Below are 19,237 nucleotides of genomic sequence, written 5' to 3' on the forward strand. Positions count from 1 at the left end.
CTCAGACCTCAGAGCATTTTATGTCTGGCAGCGTAGGCACTCCAGCCCCTCCTGACCTCTTGATTAAATACCCAAACTCATGGCTAAAAACTGGATGAGAGTTAAGGCCACATGACCTCTCCCTGGCCCACCCTCTCCTCCGCACTGAAGCAGCAACTCCCACCTGTGTGCAGCATCTCCCCCAGGAAAGGCCCGGGCTTTTATGGGTGCTGGCACACGGGGCATCTTTCCAGGAGCCCCGGTCTCTGACCTGTGTCCACTTTCACCAGGGATCAGCTGTTAGGGTTTGTTGCCCACTGCCCCACTGGTCCAGTTTCCCACCATCACAGAGAAGCGGCTGCAGGTGTTCATCTTCTGAAGTGCAATGTGGATGCTGGGCAGGGTGCCTGCCCAGCTCTCAGATTGCTGGCTGGAAGGGCTTGGCCCCTCTTTGAAAGGCTGGCTGGGGGTGGACTGGAAACCCCTGGCAGGAGCTTGGGTGGCATGTGCGCTGTGTGTGTGTATGGGGGGGTTCCAATGTCCCCAGCAGCTCATGGTGGCAGTGGTATGGTGAGCTTGGGTTCCCCATATCCAGTTCAGGAATCTGACCACTGCAGCCTCGTGTCCTCCCGCCTTCCTGAAATATTGCCACGTGGGGTCTGATTGGAAGCTGAGTCCCGCAATTAATCCTGTCAGAGCTCTGCTCAATTGCAGGGGTTTTTCTCTTTTGCTCCCTTGGCCTAGATTTCCCTGGGGACAGCTCTGACTGGCCGCGGCGTGCTTGGTAAATTAAATGTTAAAAAAATCCCCAAGATGGCTTTAATCAATCCGCCGAGGTGGTGGTGGCCGCCTCCCAGAAGAGCAGGGCTCACTGGAGGAAGCCCCCTCAGGCTCAGGGTGCTGGAGGACAGGGGAGGCCGGACAGTCCTCTGCAGAGCCTGTCCAAGTGGGAGGGAGGAGGCTGGGAGGTCCCTGGGGTGGCCTTCTGGAGCAGAGAGGAGGGGACTGAGGGGGCTGAGGGGGGAGAGTAGGGGGAGAGGGGGGATAGTGGCCCCCTTTCCAGCTTGTCCCGATCTCTGCCCCAGGCCAGGGTTGGCCTCAAGGACAGGGAGGCGGGCAGCTCCCCCTGGGGGTCTCGCCTGACCCGAGGCCCCAGTGGGGCAGAGCAGTGGTCATGCAGTCCTGTGTCCGGCAGATAAGGCGTTTATGGCAAGCCCATCGGTGTAGTCAGGTGGAGATAAAGTCTTCCGTCTGCCACTAGGAATGTCAGCGGTGGAACTCCGGGAAGCAGGAGGGTCTCCTGGCAGAGGAAGAGTGGGGGGTGAGAGATTCATGGTCCTTCCCAGGGCACAGAGGGGGCTGCGAGGCTGGCCGGGCGACACGTGAGGCCCACAGCACGTCTGCGCCTCTGGAAGGTCCCGGCGCTGAGACCTCCAGGCCCTCGGCGCTTCGTTCCTCTCTCTGCGCCTGCTTATCTTCCAGGTCCTGTTCAGGTTCATCTCCCCCTGGCGGGGTCCCTAATACCCCCCTCCCCTGCCTTAACTCCCAAAGACCTCCCCGTGGGCCTAACTTATTTAGTCTACCCTGTCCCTGGGACGCCATCCTCCCCAGGCAGGTGTCCCGCAGCCCGGCCTGCACCCCTAGGGGCTGCCCCGCCAGCTTGCGAGGCTGGGGGCTGCGCATAGTAGGAGCGCGGGATTCGGCCCGAGTTGTATCCCGGTAGAATCCACCCCCTGCTCCCAGAGGGTCCTGCTACTGACTCCGACCCTTGGTCGCGCCCGGCGAAGAGCAGGGATCCTCCAGCCAGTGGTGAGTCTCAGGATCGGCCGGAGGGGCCCAGGTCAAGGGCAGAGAAGGCTGCAGATGGGTGCGGAATCAGGATCCCTGGAGTGGAGGCACTCTGGGGTCCTGGCGGGGCGGGCTTTAGGAGTCCGTAGGCTCAGGCTGGGGTGTGGGATGGAGGGCTTCCAAGGAGGGACCCCGGACAGGGTAGCTGTGGGCAGAGGAGGGGTCGCAAGGTCACTGGGCTCCCTACACGTGGCCAAGGACTGGGGACCCAAGATGCGGGGTCCCCTGGGCGGATTGGAGGTCGGTTTGGCGGAATCCCGCTTGGCGCGGCCTCGCGGTCGCTGTGCTTCGCAGTCAGAGCAGCGGGTAGGAGGCGCGTGAAGCAGAGGGGTGCAGACCCAGGCCAGGTCCTGGCCCCCATCCTCCGCCCCATGGCCTGCAGGGTTTTCGCCCCCCGCCCGGCTCCTCGAGTCTGCGTGTCCGGGAGTCTAGCTCGCCGCGCGGGCGAAGGGGGCGCTGTCGGTGCGGGCGGGAGGGGCCGGAGCGCGGGGGCGCGCGGCACGGAGCGAGCGCAGGGGCGGCGGGCGCGGGCCGCCGAGGACTGGGGACACGGCGGGCGGTCCCGTGCGGAGCGCGGCGGCGGCGGGAGCGCGGCTAGTGAGCGCGCGGGCGGGGAGGAGGCGGCGGCTGCAGCCGCGGGAGGAGCTCGGGCCAGCTCCCCGCGCTGCGCTCCCCGCGCTCGGCTCCTCCATGGCGCTGCCGGGGCCGCCCGAGCCGCCCCGCGGCGCGCCCCGCAAGGTGCCCAGCCTGCTGGAGATGGGGGCGCTCTGCCTGGACTCGGAGATCATCCTGGGGTTCACCAGCCACCTCCTGCGGCGCCGAACCAAGGTGAGGGCCAGGCGGCGGACCCCCGCTAGCGGCAGCGGCGCCGTCCCGCGACTTCGCGGCCCGGCTCCCGCGGCTCGCGGTGCTGGAAAGAGGTGGCAGGTTCTGAGCACCGTCCAGCAGGCCGGGCTGCACTTTCCCGCGTCAGGGCTGATCTGTCTCCGCTCAGCGGGACCGTCGGCGTCCCACCGCGCGCCTTGCTGGGGAGGGCGAGGCAGAGGGCCGGGAGTCTCGTGGCTGATCCTGAGTCCCGAGGTGGTCCAGATTCCTCGGGGCTGAGTCTGATCACTCCTGAGAACCCGCGTGCAGGGTGCGAGCGTGTGCTTCTGGAAGCGTCGCAACCGTGCGGACAAAGTTGCGGGCGTGGCCGGTCCCGGACACAGGACCGGGGCTCCTGCGCCGACGTGTTTCTGGAGGAGCAGGTGGGGAGTGTCCCCGTAGGTGTGCTACGGACAGCCGCGCTTCCCGGGCCTGCGTGTGTGTGTGTCCGTGTCCCGGAGCAGTTGCGGGGCGGGGGATGCGGACGGGGTGCTGACGCCCCTTGTCCTTTACGAGGCTTAGAGGATCTGGGAAAGGGGATCTTCCGCCGCCAGGCAGGGTGGAAACGGGCTGGACGGCGTGGGACCGTGGAGTGAGAGTGGGGAGCCTCTGTCCACTTTGTGCGCCCCCCACCGCGTTGCAGGCCATTAAAGACTCGGAGACGCGGGAGGGGCATGATCACCGCGCTCCTCTATTTTGGGGGAGTGAGGCCCGTTCAAGCGACAGGGAGGGTGGGGGCAAAACATAAAGGAGGAGTCGCTTTGAGAGGCTCAGGAGAGGCGGGGAGCGGGTGGAATCTGTGTGATAGTCTCCCTGCGTGCCCGTCAGCGCGCAGCGGCTGGGGTCTCCACCAGGACCACGGTTTTCCTAGGGGCGCCTCTCCGCCCGGGACGCGGGACGCGTGGCGCGCGGTCGGTCTCCCCGGAGCCTGGCGGCGGAGGTGGCGCGGCGACCAGCAGGGGGCGCCCGCGTCACGAGCAGCCGGGCGGCGACGCCCGCCGACCCGGACCCCGGGCTTCGGGCGGATCCAGACCCCGGACGCCGCGCAGCCCGCCGTCTCGGAGAGCGGCGACCCCGAGGCCCGAGCCAGAGCGGGAGCAACTGGTCGCCGGAGCAGGGCGGGGGGTGGGGGGCGACCTCCCAGCCGGAGACAAACAGGCAATTAATTCCGCAGCTAAGTTCCCATCTGCCAGGCCGGCTGACAACAGGTCCCGCGCTCACCCCCGGGGCCACCTCCTCCCGCTTCCCGGGCGCACGGCGCGCACACTAGCCTTCTTGCACGCGCGCGGCTGCGAAGCCCCGCGTGCTCTCTGCCGACACGCCTAGACACAGCAGATGCACCGGCGTGAGCGGCGCATGTTCCGGGGCGCAGACCGCGGCGACCCTCACCCACGCGCGACAGACCCAGACGCAGAGTGCCCTGGATTTTCGGGGGAAAGCGATCGGGAGTCCGGGAGCCGGGGCTTGTCCCCTTCCACTTCGATGTGTGACCTTGGGCAAGATTTTCCCCACGGCGGTCTCAGTTTCCCCGCTTGTAAAGTGATGAGTGGGTTGGTGTCTCCCAAGGAGACCCCAGTGTCCTGGGAGCCGAACGGCCAGGCGCGCGCGCGCGCGTATACCGGGTATCTCACCGCGGGCCCCCAGCGCCCCTCCCTGGGACTGAGACTCGCCTAACAGGTTGAGGGGCCTCGGAGCGGGTGGGGCCGCGCCGTGATGCGGGACCCCTTCCCCCACGCGCTGCGGAGCGAAAGCCTGAGCGGCGGGGGCGGAGGCGGGGGGGGGGTCGCGCTCCCGGAGCCCCGCCCCTCCCCGCCCCGGAGTCCCCGGCCCCGCCCCGGCCCCGCCCTCGCCTCCGTGCGCGCCCGCCGCCGCCGCATCTGCGGAGCTCTGTTCTCCACTCGCCCGCGCCGCGAACTTCGGAGCCACCGGACGGGCCATGGGGGCATCTCTGGGCCGGATCACGTAGCCGCGGCGCCCCTGGAGAGCCGGGGTGGCCCCGAAACGCCCGCCCAGCCCTTCCTGCGTCCGGGCCATGGGCAGCCGCGGCGGCCCCCTGTGCGCTGCGCAACCCGCGGTACGCGCTGAGGGCCCGAGAGGAAGGCGGGCGACTGCGGGCCTCCGGGCGGTGCGGGACCGATCTCGGGACCCCGAGGATGCTGGCGGGCGGGCGGGCGGGGGGCGCGCGGCGTCCCCTGGGGGCGGGGCCTGGAGCACGGCGCGGGTGGCGCCGGGCCTCCTGCTGGCTTGGGGGCAGCCCCATCAGGACTTCCTGGGATGGAAGAACGCGGTGGGCTGCAGGTCGGCGCCCAGCGCTCCTAACTTTTGTCGAGCGCGTCGCTCTCGGGCTGGGGCGCTCTGAGGTCTGGAGTTACCGGGCCTGGGTCCTTGGGGTGGCCCCGCCCAGCGGCTCAGCTCACTGTCCCCTTTCCCCCCCGCAGGTGGCCGAGGGCGGCCCGGCCCGCGAGCCTCTGCAGCTGCTGGAAGTGTCCCCCCGCAAGAGGCTGACCGCCGGGCCGGAGCAGGACCCATGCGGCAGCCGCCCTGCGCCCGAGGGCGCCGGGCCGGGCGCAGAGCAAGGCCACTCGGCCGGTGGAGGCGGATGGTGCCGTCACTGCCACACGAAGCTCGCCGAGCTCAAGCGACAGGCCTGGAAGCTGGTCAGCGGGCCTGGGACACCCCTCCGGGTAAGTGACTCTTCCTCGGGCCGGTCCCCAGGGCAGGGCCCATGCTGGAACTTGGGAGACTAGCGTGCTGGAGGCAGGCGCAAAGCTTCACCGTGGATTTTTGGCCAATCTCCTGCCTCCTCGGTTTCCGTCTGTAACACCCCTGGGGGGCTTCATCCTCAGAGGGTCCTACGGTCTGATTGGAGGGGGCTTGGGCCGGGTTCCCGCTGCAGAGAGGCAGCTGGAACCGTCTGTGTGTGGGAGGGGGAGGGGAGAGAGGGAGGTGGCGAGGCCTCCACCCTGGGCGGGACAGCTCCTGCCCTGCCTGCAGAAGAGGTCACCCCGTGCGTTGTTGCCCTTGGGGCACCTGGGCCCCCAGCCAAGTGTCTGGAAACTGCACACCTGGGGCAGGAGGGCTTGGAAGGCCGGGGGTGGGCCCCCCGCTGTGAGGGGGGCCGACGCTGCTCCCTTCCTGCTTCGTGGGTGAGAGCCGTATGAGGGACACACTCTGGGCCGCTGCCACTGGAGGCCATGGTCAACCGAGTGCTCCCCCAGTCTCCGGTCCAGCTGCCAAGGTGTTTGCCAGGGGCCTGGGCCCTGCTGAGATCTGCAGCCAATGGGCTCGCCCTGGTCTTGGAAGGAACGGGGACCATTGTTCCAGGAACAATGCGCCCTGGAAGTTTCCACAGCCTGGGAAGGTGGGGGGGTGGGGGTCTCCAGAGGAAGCCCTTCCCGCCTGACCTGCAGCCTTTCTGAAAGCTGTCCTGGGAAGTAAGGCCGAATAATCCCCATTGAATCTAAATATAGTTCTCCAAGGAGGCCCTTCGGTCTTGGGCGAGACCCTGGCCTCCTGGAGTCCAACTGTGTTCCCTGTAGTGTGGGCGTGGGCAGGGGGCAGGAGGGGAACGTGAGTCTGATGTGTGTCCGGGGCACCCTTTCTCGGTGGTCAGGGGAGGGAGGGGCCTGTGGCCTGGCCTGGGTTGGGGCTGGAACCTCCCACGTCTGCTGCTCTGAGCTGGGGGTACAGTCTAGCCAAGTTCTGTGCCCCGGATGGCCTGAGTTTGCTTAAGAACACACCACCTTCAGGCCCCAGGAGAGCATGTTTGCGGATATACGCTGGGGGCCTGTCAGAGCCACAGGGCCATCTTGCTCCCCCATTAGAGGCAGACGAGGCCATAGAGAGGAGGGGTTTTATTGACGGAGCCGGGCTTTGCCTGGTGGTGCTGGACGTGCGGCTGGCAGGTTGCAGGTGGGCAGCTGATCCTGGTGGCGAGAGCTCCAGGTCACACCAGTCGCTGGTGGACTCAGGGTCCCTCACCTGGGAGCCTCAGCGGTCTCTTCCTGCAGACGAGCTCATCAGGAAAGGCCCCAATCACCCGGAGTGCTCACTTCCACCTCCCGTGGCCTCTCTAAGTTTGAGTTTGGCGACAGGTACCCCTCAGTGCCAGCTGAGGGCTCACCCACTTCCCCAGCTGTCCCTGGCAGCCAGCAGACCGAGGTCCTAAGCTCGGTTCCTCTCTATGGCCCCCTCCCCCCCATTTCCTCCTTTGTCAGATGGGGGTAGCCTCCAGCGGCCTTTCTTGGGGTGCTGTTCAATCTGGGGGTGCTGTGCCCGGGGGAGGGAAGGCCCTGTTGTTCTCTGTTTCTCTGGAGGGTTTGCAGGTGGGCCCAAGGGGGCTGCAGGCTCTCCAGCGGAGCCTCCCGGGCCCAGCGACGGGCGGTTGGGTCTCGGCGGGTGTCCTTGTCCTGGGTGAACAGGCCTCTCCTGGCCTGCCCAGAGCTTCCCTTGGGGCAGCGGGGCAGGTGGTGCCTGGATGGCTGCATCCGCTTTCAGCGTGGGAGGGATGGCGGGCATCCCTGGGTGATGGCTGGGCGGCTGGAGGGCTGGGTGACCGGCTCTGGCTGAGCACCTGTGGGTCCTCCCAGGAGTCTGGCCCCAGGGTCCAGGGGCACTGAGCTCTGCTCAGAAGCTGAGGCGCTGGAATGCAGAGGTGGTTCCTAGAATTCTCCTGGGGGGCCCTTTCTTGCTTCTGGTCGTGAGGAGTTGAGCTTTATGGGGACAGCGCTCAGCAGTTCACAGAGAGCTTTGTTGGCTGTCATCTCACCCAGTCTCACGCTCGGGGCATCTGGGGATGCCCAGGGCAGGAGGTGGCTTGCTGGGCTGCCGGGGCAGGGGGTCAGTGAGGGTGCAGCTGGGACCCCCACCTGGCCCAGAGGCCCTCGCCTCAGGGGTCCCTGCTGGGTCTCAGGTGTGGACAGAGGCTGATCTTTCCGCCAGCCCGCAGCCACCCCATCCTCTGCCCTCGGAATCCCAGCCAGGGCTTGACCCCTCGCTGGCTTCTCATACACCCTCCTGCCAGTAGACGGACCGCTCCCTGCTGTGGGACTTCGGGCAGGTTCCCTGAGAGCTCATGGCCTCAATTTCCCTCTCTGTACCGGGACCGATACTTTGGCCACCTGATGCAAAGACCTGACTCATTGGGAAAGACCCTGATGCTGGGAAAGATAGAAGGAGGGAGGAGAAGGCGGAGGCAGAAGATGAGATGGTTGGATGACATCACCGACTCAATGGACATGAGTTTGAGCAAGCTCCGGGAGATGGTGAGGGACAGGGAGGGCTGGCATGCTGCAGTCCATGGGGTTGCAAAGAGTCGGACACGACTGAGCGACTGAAGAACAGTGCCCAGGACCACCTTTACACCCCTTCCCCAGGTGTGAGGGGCCATATCTGGCATACGTGTGCCCGCATGCCTTGGCCCTGGCTGCTCTTCCTGGGATGTGGGCTCAGGGTCATTCTGTGTCCGGGTCTTTGGTGCCCACTGGAGGTGGGTGGCGGTTGAGGCCTGCCCAGCTGTTGGGTGCCCTGGGTGGAGAGCTCGCGTCTCCCTGGCTGCCTGTGCCCCCTTCTCCTCTGCGTGCCTCAGTTTCTCCATCTGGGCAGTGACGGTAACTGAGGTTCCCGTCCAGGGACCTCCTCCCCAGGGTGGATAGGACGTGTCTCCTGTCCCCTCTGAGCCTCAGTGCCCCTGAGGACACAGGGGAGGGAACACTCTCTGCCTGCCCAGGTTGGAGCCCACCCAGAGGCTGTCCCGCCTGAACCCAGACGGGAGGCGGGCCTGGCGGGAAGGGGCCAGGCTGGGGCCCCTGGGCCTCTACGGAGGCGCCTCTCCTCTCACAGGTCCCAGGCCTCGTTTCTGAGTGACCCCTGGGGCCCTGCAGGGCCCGGAGCCTGTGGTTTGGATTGGACTGTCCCGTGGTCTCCCTGGGCTGCTCCTCCCCAGTGCCCCCACCTCCCTGGGCACTGCTCTGTTCTCCCTGCCCCTGCCTCTGAGTGGCCTCTGCTGGGGGCTCCCAGCGCCCCCCGCCCTGCAACCAGGGCCCGAAGCTGGGCCTTCCTCCTCAGCCGCAGCCTCGTGCCCTCCAGCTTAGCACTGGCCGCTCTGTGTCCGGGTCAGAACCGAGGCCCCGTCCTCCCTGGCAAATTGGTCCCTGGGTTCCCGCAGACCACTTTCATCATCCCTGCTTCCCACCACCCCCCTTTCCTTCGCGTGGCCGCTGTGTGGTCTCTGCGGCCAGTGTCGCTTTCCCAGGCCGGGCGCTGTGTCAGAGCAGGCACGGGGCCGGGTCCCCCAGAGAAGTTTGCTGAATGACGGAGGGCCCCGACTGTCCCTCCCACGCCAGCTCGGTTCGCCTGGAGGGCTGCTGAGCTGGACTCTGGGCCCGGCCCCGCCCCGATGAGCGCCCCAGGGAGGACAGCAGGCCCCGGCTGCTGGGGGGGCAGGGCTCCTGCTGCCACCCAGATGCGCCATGCCGAGGGGACGACTCGGGAACCATGACTTCCATGTGTCAGTATCGGCGCTGAATGGATTATCGCCCCGATGGGGGAAAGGGATCAACCCTCCTTTCATGCTCGTGACTCTCTCACTCACCCGGGCAGGGGGGTTCTTGTCCTCCCCGGCCCTGTGAATTCCAGAACCACCGCCCAGCCCTGCGGGCCCAGCAGTGCTTCATGTTTTCCCCGAGCTGGACGTCGAGTCTGAAGGCTGCCAAAGAGGCTGTGGGCTCATCCCGTGCACGGCCCGGGGTGACGTGGCCAGGTTTCTAAGATTGGTGGCCGGGAGACCCTTCCACCTCTGTCCGGGAAGACCCATCCACCCTGGACAGCGTTCCATGCTGGCTTGGGGGTGGCGGGCCTCTGTGTGCCCTGTCCCCATGGCCCCAGCTGTGACCACGCTGACGTCTGGTGGTGGGCTCCGGAGCGGGCCGGGGCTAGGCCGAGCTGATGCTGAGTGTCTGTGGTCAGATCCCTGGATCCGGCCCCCCGTGCTGTCTGAAGCCTGCGGAGCCCCACCAGCTTCCAGGGGCTCCCCGGGGCGGGGCGCCTGCTGTCAGCAGCTGAACCGGGTGTTGGCAGGCCCCAGAGCAGCGGGGCGGTGCTCCCTGGGGGTGGCGGCCAGGCATCCTCCCAGCTGGCAAGGGCCTGGTGATTCAGCTGGGGAGGGCGCAGGCCGTGGGACCTGGAGGCTCCTGGCCACTCCGGGGCCCGAGCCTGGGCCGCCCCTGCTCCCTGGATGAATGGCAGTCTGGCTGGTGTCTCCTGCTGTCTCTGGGGGCTTCCTTGGGCCCCATGATGGAATGACGGGCTCCGTGTGTCCGTCCTGTGTCCTTGCTGGTCTGGGGTTAGGGCGTGAGGCCAGGCTGTGGGGGGAGGGACTGAGCTTTGGGTCATGAGCACCTGCCCTCTGAAGCAGGGATGGGGCTTCGGGGCTGGGGTCTGGTGAGGTGGCTTTGCGTCTTGCAGGAGGGAGCTTCCTGAGGAGAGTCCAGCTGCGGTCAGTAGTGGGGCAGCAGGGGAGTGTGTGGTGGTGACTCACTGCCCCTCTGCTGAGCCGGGGAGCCAGGGGTCAGCCCGGCCTCTCAGCTGCTCAGAGCCTCGCTGGGGGCTTGTGTTGGTCTGAGATGGGGATCGGGGTGAGTGTATTCTTGCCCACAGAATTTCATGGACAGAGGGGCCAGGCAGGCTACAGTCCACAGGGTCACAAAGAGTGGGGCACAGCTTGGGGGCTGACACTGTCACTGGGGCCTCTTCAAGGCCCCATCAGATGTCCTGAAGGAATCTTGAATCTGGAAGTCAGAAGAGCTGGTTCTTGTCTTAAATGGTGAGCGAAATCTGGTTTTCTTTTTCCTTTGCCTGCCAGGAAGCTCACAGCAATGTCCTCTTCAGCTTCTGCCCGTCACGTGGGCCCTTTCTTACTTGTCTGTCAGAACCGGTCGCTCCTGCTTGTTCTAACATGAATGGTCATTAGCCACGTGGTTTTGCTTCCAATTCATGCCGAGTAGTTCCTGGAAGCCACTGCAGTTTGTGTGGAAGGAGAAGCAGGGTGTGAGTAAATAAACAGGATAGGAGCGGGGGGCCCGGCGTCCCTCAGGGGGTGCCGGCCCAGTGTCCCTCAGGTAGGAGCAGGCCCGGCGTCCCTCAGGTAGGAGCAGGCCTGGCAGATGCCCACCCGGTGTCCACTCATCTGTTCCCTGGGGCCGGGGACCTTGGGCGGTGGTGGTCAGGGCCAGGTGGGCTCCTGTCAAGCTTCTGGAAGCAGCCAGGCTGGGAGGCCTGGCCTCCGGGAGCTGCCCCCGGCGTCCACCCCAGAGCCCTGACCTCCGTGGTTCCCCTTCCTGCTGGGTGGACGCGGGGCTGACGAGACACTTTCCTGGTCTGTGGTGTGGCTGCTCCCGGGCAGGCCCTCCCCGTCTGGGGACAGCGTCCTTGGCCGAGTAGCCCTCTGGCCCCTCCGGGTGAGGGGGCGATTTTGCTTCTGGTCTTGTGCCCGAGGGATCGTGTGGACTGGGGGGTTCCTGGCCCTTTGGGGGCTCCCTGGCCTCATCTGGTCTGGTCCCTGCCCCGGGTAGCTTCCCTGGCTTCAGCCGTGGGGGCTGGACTGGCCCAGGGATGGTGGACTTAGAGTCCTCCACGGCACAGTGCCCGCTGCCCAGCACCTGCCGCGCCCGCCTCGGGAGGGGGCTGTCCCGGCCCTGCCATGCCCACTCCCCTCTGACCCCACGTGATGGGTGCGGGCCTGCGCTGTTTCTGGGTGGAGCCTGCCAGGCCGGGGGCCTGCCCCAGGCCTGCTCCTTCCTAACGGTCCCGTCCTAGGCGCCCTGGCCCTGTTTGCCCCCCACGGCCTCAGTGCAAGGCCGCCCCCAACTTTGCCTCCTGGAACCCTCCCGCCAGCCCCACATGCCTGGCCTTTTCGAAACCAAGCCAAGGGACTGTCCGGAAGCCCTCTCAGCTTGACCCGCTCGGTGGCTGCCCTTGACCCAGACACAGACCCCCCGGTCTCCTCCCTGGGGCCCCTGTCCTTGGCCCCGTCCCTTCTCGTGTGGCCCACCCTCTAGGTCTCAGGTCTGCTTCCCAAGCTGTGTGGCCTGGCCTCAGGGTCTCAGTGTCTCTGAGCCTCCGTCTGTAAAGCAGCCACGGGTAGGGTGGTTCCCAGGTGGTGGTGCCTGGGAGGCTAGTCATCCTGGAGCCCCGAGGGCACTCTCCAGCCAGGGCAGGTGGCCCATGGGAGGCCCGGGCTGCTGGGTGTCAATGTGATGCCAGTCGTCCTGCCGGGCACCTGTCCTCCCTGCTAGGTGGCTGGTGGGAAGGGTCGGGTGCCCAGCCATGGCTCTCAGACCCCCCAAGTGGTGTTGTGGGGCCCGGGCCGTGGCTGGGCTTGTGGGGGGGCGGCACACCCCATCCTGGGTGGGTCTGGGCAGCCCGTGGAGGTGCTCTATTGCCTGGTGGTCCAGATGAGGAGACTGACGTCCATCGCAGTGCCGGAGCCCAGGGTGGATGGTTGGACTGAAGGCCGTGTCCAGCTGTGCTCCAGGCACCCTGCCCACTGTGCCCCCGCCCCCAACAGCCGGGGTCCTGACGGAGCTGCTTCTCCGTCACCCTTGCCCATCTGGACCCTCCTGCCCGTCTGGCCTCTTGCCCCCGGGGCACCCGCCGGGTGGAGGACAGGGAGGCCATTGAGGGGAGGAGGTCTCAATGAGCTAGTGTGTACCCCGAGCTGCCCAGCTGACCGGCGCCTGGCACAGGGCCTTGGGGATGGGTGCCGGGCAGTGCTGGGTGGGCCAGGCTGTGCCCGCCCTGGCTCCCCTCCAGCGCCAACTCAGGGCCTCAGAACTGCAGGCTTGCAGGTCGGGGTGGCAAAGGGAGGCTCAGGTCTCCCCTGGGCCTCAGCGGGTGGCAGGGCCCTGGGCTGGGGGTGGGCCCCTGGTGAGGCACCCCGCGGTGGGAGGACCCGGGATGGCTGAGGCAGGTGGCTGGAAAGCTGAGCCCCCGACCCCAGCCCAGCCCGCCCGGCTGCTCGGGACCTGGGCACGCCCTCGACAGCAGCACCGGGGGCCTGGGATCCCGGGACCTGGGCACGTCCTCGACAGCAGCACCGGGGCCTGGGATCCCGGGACCTGGGCGCGCCCTCGACAGCAGCACCGGGGCCTGGGATCCCTTCCTGGACCTGTTGTCAACTCGGGAAACGGGGGCCACACGGGGTCACGGCCCAGCTGCTTTGTTTGCGGAGGGAAGGGGGGTGGGCAGGAGGGGCCTGTGGCCGACGGGCTGTGCCCGGTGCCCGCTCGCGGAGCCTGACCAAGCGGCGGCCTCAGGCGCTCATCCAGACCCGGCCTCTGGGCCCTGGGCCTTCTGGTTGCCCCGCCAGTGGGGGCTGGGCCCCCTTTTAAAACCCAGCGTGATGGGGGCTCAACAGGGTGGTCTCACAGCCCTGAGTCCTGGGGCTTTTCTGACCTGATCCCCCACCCCTTCCCATGGGGCGCTCATGGGGGCGGGGGGGCAGTTGCTGGTCACTCCCATCCACCTTCTGGGTGGGCCTGGCCGGCCTGGGCAGGGGCAGCCCGTCCTGGCAGTGGTGGTGGGGCAGCGTGAGCACCCCCTGAGGCTCCCTCACAGGAGAGAATGGAAGGATTACTTAAAGCAGCTTGGAGACCCTGGAAACAAGATGAAGGATGGAGAGGCATCATTTTTAAGTGGGGGGAACTCCCCGAAAGCCAGGCAGCGTGCAAGGGTGGGTTATACTATGCTAAATTGAATCAAATGAAGAAAAACATTTTCCACATGCAAGTAAAGTATCTGTTTAATTAGACCATAAGGAGGAAATTAACAGTAATATTTTGTGGTGGGGTAATTACTGTCTTTCTGAAGGTGCGGGGCTCCTGAGGGGAGGGGTGGGTGCCTTGGCTGGGCCTTTCAGGGTGGGGGGTGTTAAAATTGTGCAACTTGAGGCTGTGACCCCTCGAGGGCCTGGGCGCAGGCTGCTGCCCTGAGCTGCCCCAGGGCTAGGGGAGGAGACCAGGCCCAGGAGGGTGGGCCGCCCCTCCCGCCCGCCCCCAGCTCCCGCTTTGCTGGGCTCTGCTGGGACAGGGGTGTGGCTGAGGACGAGGGAGGGCTTTTGTCTCTCTGGGGGCTGCCCAGGGTCAGCACCTCGCCTTCCTGTGTCCCGGAGGCCCATCTTGGGAGTGGCCAGTGCCAGCCCCCAGGAGAAGCCCCCTCTTGGAGTCCCCAAGCCCCAGGCCAGGGTTCTGGGGGCAGGGGGTCTGCTCTAGGTCGGTCCCGCCCGAGGCTCGCTGGTCCGAAGGGGTGGTCTCCAGGGGTGGGCTGTGGGTCCGAGTGAGCGGAAGGCAGTGACTGTCCCGGGATGCTCAGCAGCCCAGCTTCCGCCCGAGCCGCCCTCGGCACCCATGGCGGCCCAGCCCACGCTGCCTGGCCTCGGTGAAGGGCTCAGGGCCCCCTGCTCTCTGTGTGGTCATCCCAGATGGGCCTCTCCTCCTTGCTGGTGTCGCGTGTGTCACAGGGCTTGGAGCGGTGGGCCTGCCCCACACTGGGAGCCCCCTGAGGACTGGGGGGCTCAGTGGGCCCTATGCAGTGATGGTGGTGAGGGTCTCCTAGGGGAGTGGGCTTGGCTGCTGGTACTGGAAGAGGGGCTTGGCCCCTCACGGGGGCTTTGGCCACGGGATGGGGCCTGAGTAAGGTGCGGCCGGCCCTCCTGGGAATTCCTGGGAGACCATCTGTGGTCTGGGGGGTTTCCACAAGCGCAGGAGCCCCTGCAGTTGGCTTGCCAAGCCAGCCTAACGTGGAGGGGGCACCAGGGTGTGCTCCCTGGGGGCCGGGCTCCCCAAGGCAGGCAGAGGCCCTAGAACAATGGGCGGCTGGGCCTGGGGCAGGCGGGGCGGGGCCGCCTTTCAAGTCGGGTTAATGGCTGTAGCAGGCGGCCCTCCCTTCCCCTCGCCAGCCCACCATTAGCCGCCTCCCGCAGAGTGGAAAAACCAGAGTCATCAGAGTCAGGTCTGGAAAAAACGGGCAGGGGGGTGGTGGGGGGACAGTGACGGCCGCGGCCTGTCTGAGCCCCGTGTGGCTTGGGGATGGGGCGTCTGGCTTCCATCTGTGGCCCATGGACAACCTGAGTGAAGTCCCCGAAGCGTTTCCGGGGCCCCACGGGGGAGCTGGGGGGCGGGGGTGTCTGTTAATTGGGACCAGGCCCGTCAGGCACTTCAGAGGCTCTGGGGCCCGCCAGCCCCAGCCAGAGCAAAGCCAGGCCTTCCGGAACGGCCCGTGGATCAGGCAGCTGGCGAGGCCGGCCTGGCCAGGTCAGCCCTCCTGCGACCTGGTCCCGGCAGGGCGGGGGGGAGCGTTCTAAGGGGACAGCTCTGCGGCCCAGCCTGCAGGGAGTGTGGGCGGCACAGGCTCAGCTCGTTTCGTCGAGCTTTTTGGATACAGCGTTTTTGCACAAACCTGTGGCCACCCTGCGTTGAGGAAGTCTATCTGCGCAGCTTTCCTGACGACTTTGTTTTCTAATTCACGTTGGTTTTCAGTCTTGGATTGTTTTTTTAGACTCGATGCTGTTGCACACCGAAGAACCTGCGGTAGAGTGTGAACATAAAGCTTGTGAAATTGGGAAACTAAAAAAGTCACCTGATTCAATTTTTTTCAGTCCTCACTCTATCACAGTGATGTGGACAGAACCGGAACTATTTCTGAGTCTACCTGTTCTGGGGACACAGAGGAGGGCGATCGCCAGCTAATGCTGGACCAGAGACTGTCCCCTCGTGGCGAGGCCACCCGACCTCAGCTGTCACCCCCGTGAAGCCCTCCCAGGGGTCTGTGGACACTGGTCTGGCCGGTCGCAGGTCAGGCTCGGGGGGTCCCAGCTGGGGTGACTGAGGCACCCCCGTTTGCACGGTGCCATCGGCCTTTGCATCCGAGGGTTTGAGGAGGTCATAGTCCCTTTTGTGGCCAACCGGGCAGCCGGACTGCAGCCAGAGCCTGTATGATCAGGGACGGGGAGGCCCCCGTTCTGCAGACTGGGGGTGACAGGGAGGGCTGTCAGGTGACAGGGAGGAGCTGCTGGAGTGGAGACCCTGGCCCGCGTGTGGGTTTGCAATGTCAGCTGGTGGTGGGAACGTCCTGGGTGGTCACGGAGGGAGTGTCCCGACCCTGCACGTGGTTGGGGCTCGTCCCTGGGGAAGGACACAAATGCTGAGGGGCTGGCCCCGGTGCAGACGCTGAGCCCTGTGGGACTGCCCCCGGGAAGGGGCTGAGGCAGAGCCCGGTGGGCTCTTGAGGCGCTGAGCCTGGGCCCCGGGAGTGGGACTCTTACTAGCTTCCCTCCAGTGAGGCTCCTTCTGAGAACTGGCTCCCTCCTCCTCCTATTTTTTCTTCCAGAGATGTCACCTCCTGCAGGAATCCCTCCCTGACCCTCCAGGCTAGGTGAGGGCCTCCGCTGGGCTCCCCAGCTCCTGTTCTTGGGCTCCTGATACTAGGCTTGCAGTTACGGGGAGACCCAGGTGTCCCCTTCGGTGCAGGGCAGGGGGCGGGCGGGCTGCAGGGGCCACGTCCACACCTGTGGTGAAGCGTGGCGGCCGTCTCGTCGGCCTCCTGCCAGCCACGCCCAGCCTCGGTCCTCCTGTGGGCCTGGAATTGCCCACTCGGTCCTGTAGACCAGGGCCAGAGAAGGCGCAGAGGCAGGAGAGGCGTCCAACCGCACAGTCCCACGTCCATGGCCTTCGGAATAGGTTTGCTTCCAGCTGGGGCCCTGGCACCGGCTGCCCCCAGCCTGCTGTGGCTGCCCCGCTTCTGCCAGCCCTCTGGCTGCTGCTTAGGCACGCGGCCTTGGCTGTTGGAGGTGGATCGTCTGGGATCCTCTGGATGCCTCGTTAGCCAAAAGTGGGACGGTCATGACCGGGGAGGAGGTGGGCAGCTGTCACGGGCACTGAGGGCGTCTCGAGCCCCGATGATTGCTTTCTGGTGGGTTTGGAGGACAGCGCTACTTGAGGCTTATCAGCCAGTTGTGGACGCTGCGGCGGCTGCTGTGGACCTGAGCACTGGGTGATGGGTCCTGGCGGCCGGACCCTGACTGCCTCCGTCTCTTGTTCCCCCAAGGACCCCTGCCTCTCGGCTCTGCTTCTGGACAAGCTGCCCGCGTGTCGCCCGGAGGCTGAGCGCCGCTGTGATGTCTGTGCCACACACCTGACCCAGCTCACGCAGGAGGCCCTGCAGCTGCTTCAGGCGCCCGCCAGCCGTGAGGACCCCAACGCCCCGCACGGAGGCCCCAGCCTCGCGCCCCCCGGCCCCAGCACCGTCCCCAGCCCGAGGGATGGACCGGCACCGGCGGGCCCTGCGGGGAGGCCGTCGGGCCGGGCGGGGCCCGACAGGAGGAAGGGGCTGGCCTGGCCGTCCGGGCCCAGCGTCCAGGTGTCGGTGGCACCCGCCGGCCTGGGCGGGGCCCTGAGCACGGTCACCATCCAGGCCCAGCAGTGCCTGGAGGGCATGTGGAGCGTCTCCAGGGTCAACAGCTTCCTGCCGCCAACGTGCCTGGTGAGTGCCCTGCGTCCGGTGGGCTGGGGGCCCCCGGGACACCGGGCAGGGCTGGACTCCGCCGGGCTGAGTGCCCAGGTGCGAATGGGGGTCCCTCGGTGTGGTTTCCGTGAGGGCAGGGGGGCTGTGCGTGTTGGTGGAGGCCCCAGACCGTCCCACGGCGCACATCAGGTGTGCGGGCAAGGTCACGTGGGCAGGGCCCGCTCCCACCCCCTGGAGCCTCGCTCCTGCCCCGCGCAGCGCACCTCCGAGGTGGTCCGGTCACCCTGAGACCCCCTGTGGCACCGGGGCTTGGCGGAAGGGCCTGCAGGCTCCTGGGAGGAGGTCAGGCCGCCATCTAGCATCTCCCCTGGTCCCGCCCCGTCCAGGCCTCTGCTGCTTGGAGCACAGGCGTCCCTGGGGTCACACCTGCCTCGTGGACAGGCGCCAGAACTGAGAGAGTCAGGGGGGCTGACCCGGGGCCTGGCCTCCTCTTTTTCCCCGGTGTCCTCTGACCCTGGGATGCTCCCCTGCCCCCGCCCTCCAGGGCTCCCCACCTAGGGCCGCCCAATTGTCACCCACAGCCATGGAATGGCCTCGTGGAACCAGCTCTGGGCACCAGGGGGACTGCGTGTGCTCAGGGGGGGCCCCCAAGGTCTGAGGAGACCCCAGCTCTGGAGGGTGGAGCTGGGTCCTCAGCCCCGTGGGTCACAGGGCTTTGCTGGTGGGGGTGTCTCCCCAGTGTCTCCAGGACCCCAGTTTCCCATCTAGGAGGAGGGGGTACCAGGATGGGGGGCGGGCAGGAGAGGATGGGTTGCAGGACAGGGATGCTGGGGGGTTGGTTTGGGTTTGGTGGTACACGGGGCCAGCTGAGGGCCGGGAGGGCCTTTCCCCAGAGGGCTCCTTGCTTCATAATGGGGTGGGGGTGCCTCAGCTGCACGGCTACTCAGCTGGGGGCTGAGACCCAGGGCCCAACAGACCCTTGTAAAACGGACAAAGTAGGACGAGCTCTCCCAGCGGAGGGCAGGGTCCATGCGGGGGCCTGGAGGCCTCATCAGGAGACAGCGCTGAGGGTGGTCTGGCCAGCCCCACACGGGTGTCTGTGGCTGTGTCTCTGCCCCGCCCCGTGGAGCCCTGGGGACAGGAGGTCAGATCCGAAGTGGCCGGGGAAACTTCCCAGTTGCCCGAGTGGGCTGCACCATCTTGCCAGTGGGTGTCTCTGAAATAGCATCAGGCAGACACCTCCTGGGGTCCGTATGTCCCCCGAGGGGCTGTGGAGGATGGAGGCCCTGGAAAGGCCCCCAACTCTTGGGACCAAATCCCACACAGCCCCCGCTGCAGGGCAGACCCCGGCCGGCCCCACCTCTGGGCTGGCTGGCCCCTCTGAAGGCGCTGAGCTGTGCTGACCAGACATTGCCGCCTTCCCTGTGGCCTTTGACAAGATCCTGCCGGAGCTGGGAGCGGGCCCCTGGGCACTCACTGCTGGGGCCAGTCTGTCTGAGGCTGCCCTGTCCTGGGGCCTGGCCCTTGGTAGCTGGGGGCACAGGGGGCTTCCAGGAAGAGCTTCTGGTTCTGAGCTAGCCTTTGGCTGGTGTGACGGTGCACCCTGGATGTGGCCTCGCTGTGCCTGACTCCTCCATTTGCTGAGGCCTGGGCCCAGACCAGGGAGAGGGAGGCAGCCTCTCTGTGCTGTCCCGTGGTGTCTGCTGGCCGAGAGCGGGGCTGCCCGGGAGGAGTGTGCCGCGAGAGCTCCAGAGAGCTGGGCGGCTTCCTGGAGGAGGTGGTATTGAGCTGGGTGTGGGGTAAGTGTCGGAGATGGTGGGCCCGCCAGAGGTGTGTGAGAACAGCCAGGGGGCTCCTTATCTGGGGAGGGAGCTGAGCGTGGTCTCGCAGGTAGAGAGAGACCCCAGGAGGCAGAGGCGCGTGTGAGCTGGCAGAGGGAGAAGGTGGGTGGCACAGCCCCGCTGGCGCGTGTGAGCTGGCAGAGGGAGAAGGCGGGTGGCACAGCCCGCTGGTGGTCTGTTTGCCTCTC

At 66.7% G+C, this 19,237-nt stretch overlaps 1 protein-coding gene across 1 annotated transcript in view; it reads left to right on the forward strand.

Annotated features, from left to right (window-relative positions):
- Positions 1-4,564: 4,564 nt before the first annotated feature.
- Positions 4,565-19,237, forward strand: part of KIF26A (kinesin family member 26A) — a 39,335-nt gene continuing 24,662 nt past the window's right edge. Inside the window, exons 1-3 of the mRNA XM_024982195.2 lie at positions 4,565-4,765; positions 5,130-5,375; positions 16,792-17,226. Of these exons, the coding sequence (XP_024837963.1) occupies positions 4,724-4,765; positions 5,130-5,375; positions 16,792-17,226 (723 nt within the window). The 5' untranslated portion in view covers positions 4,565-4,723. The remainder of the gene's footprint in view (positions 4,766-5,129; positions 5,376-16,791; positions 17,227-19,237) is intronic.

The sequence above is a fragment of the Bos taurus genome, chromosome 21 (assembly GCF_002263795.3).
Source record: "Bos taurus isolate L1 Dominette 01449 registration number 42190680 breed Hereford chromosome 21, ARS-UCD2.0, whole genome shotgun sequence".
Taxonomy (NCBI): Eukaryota; Metazoa; Chordata; class Mammalia; order Artiodactyla; family Bovidae; genus Bos; species Bos taurus.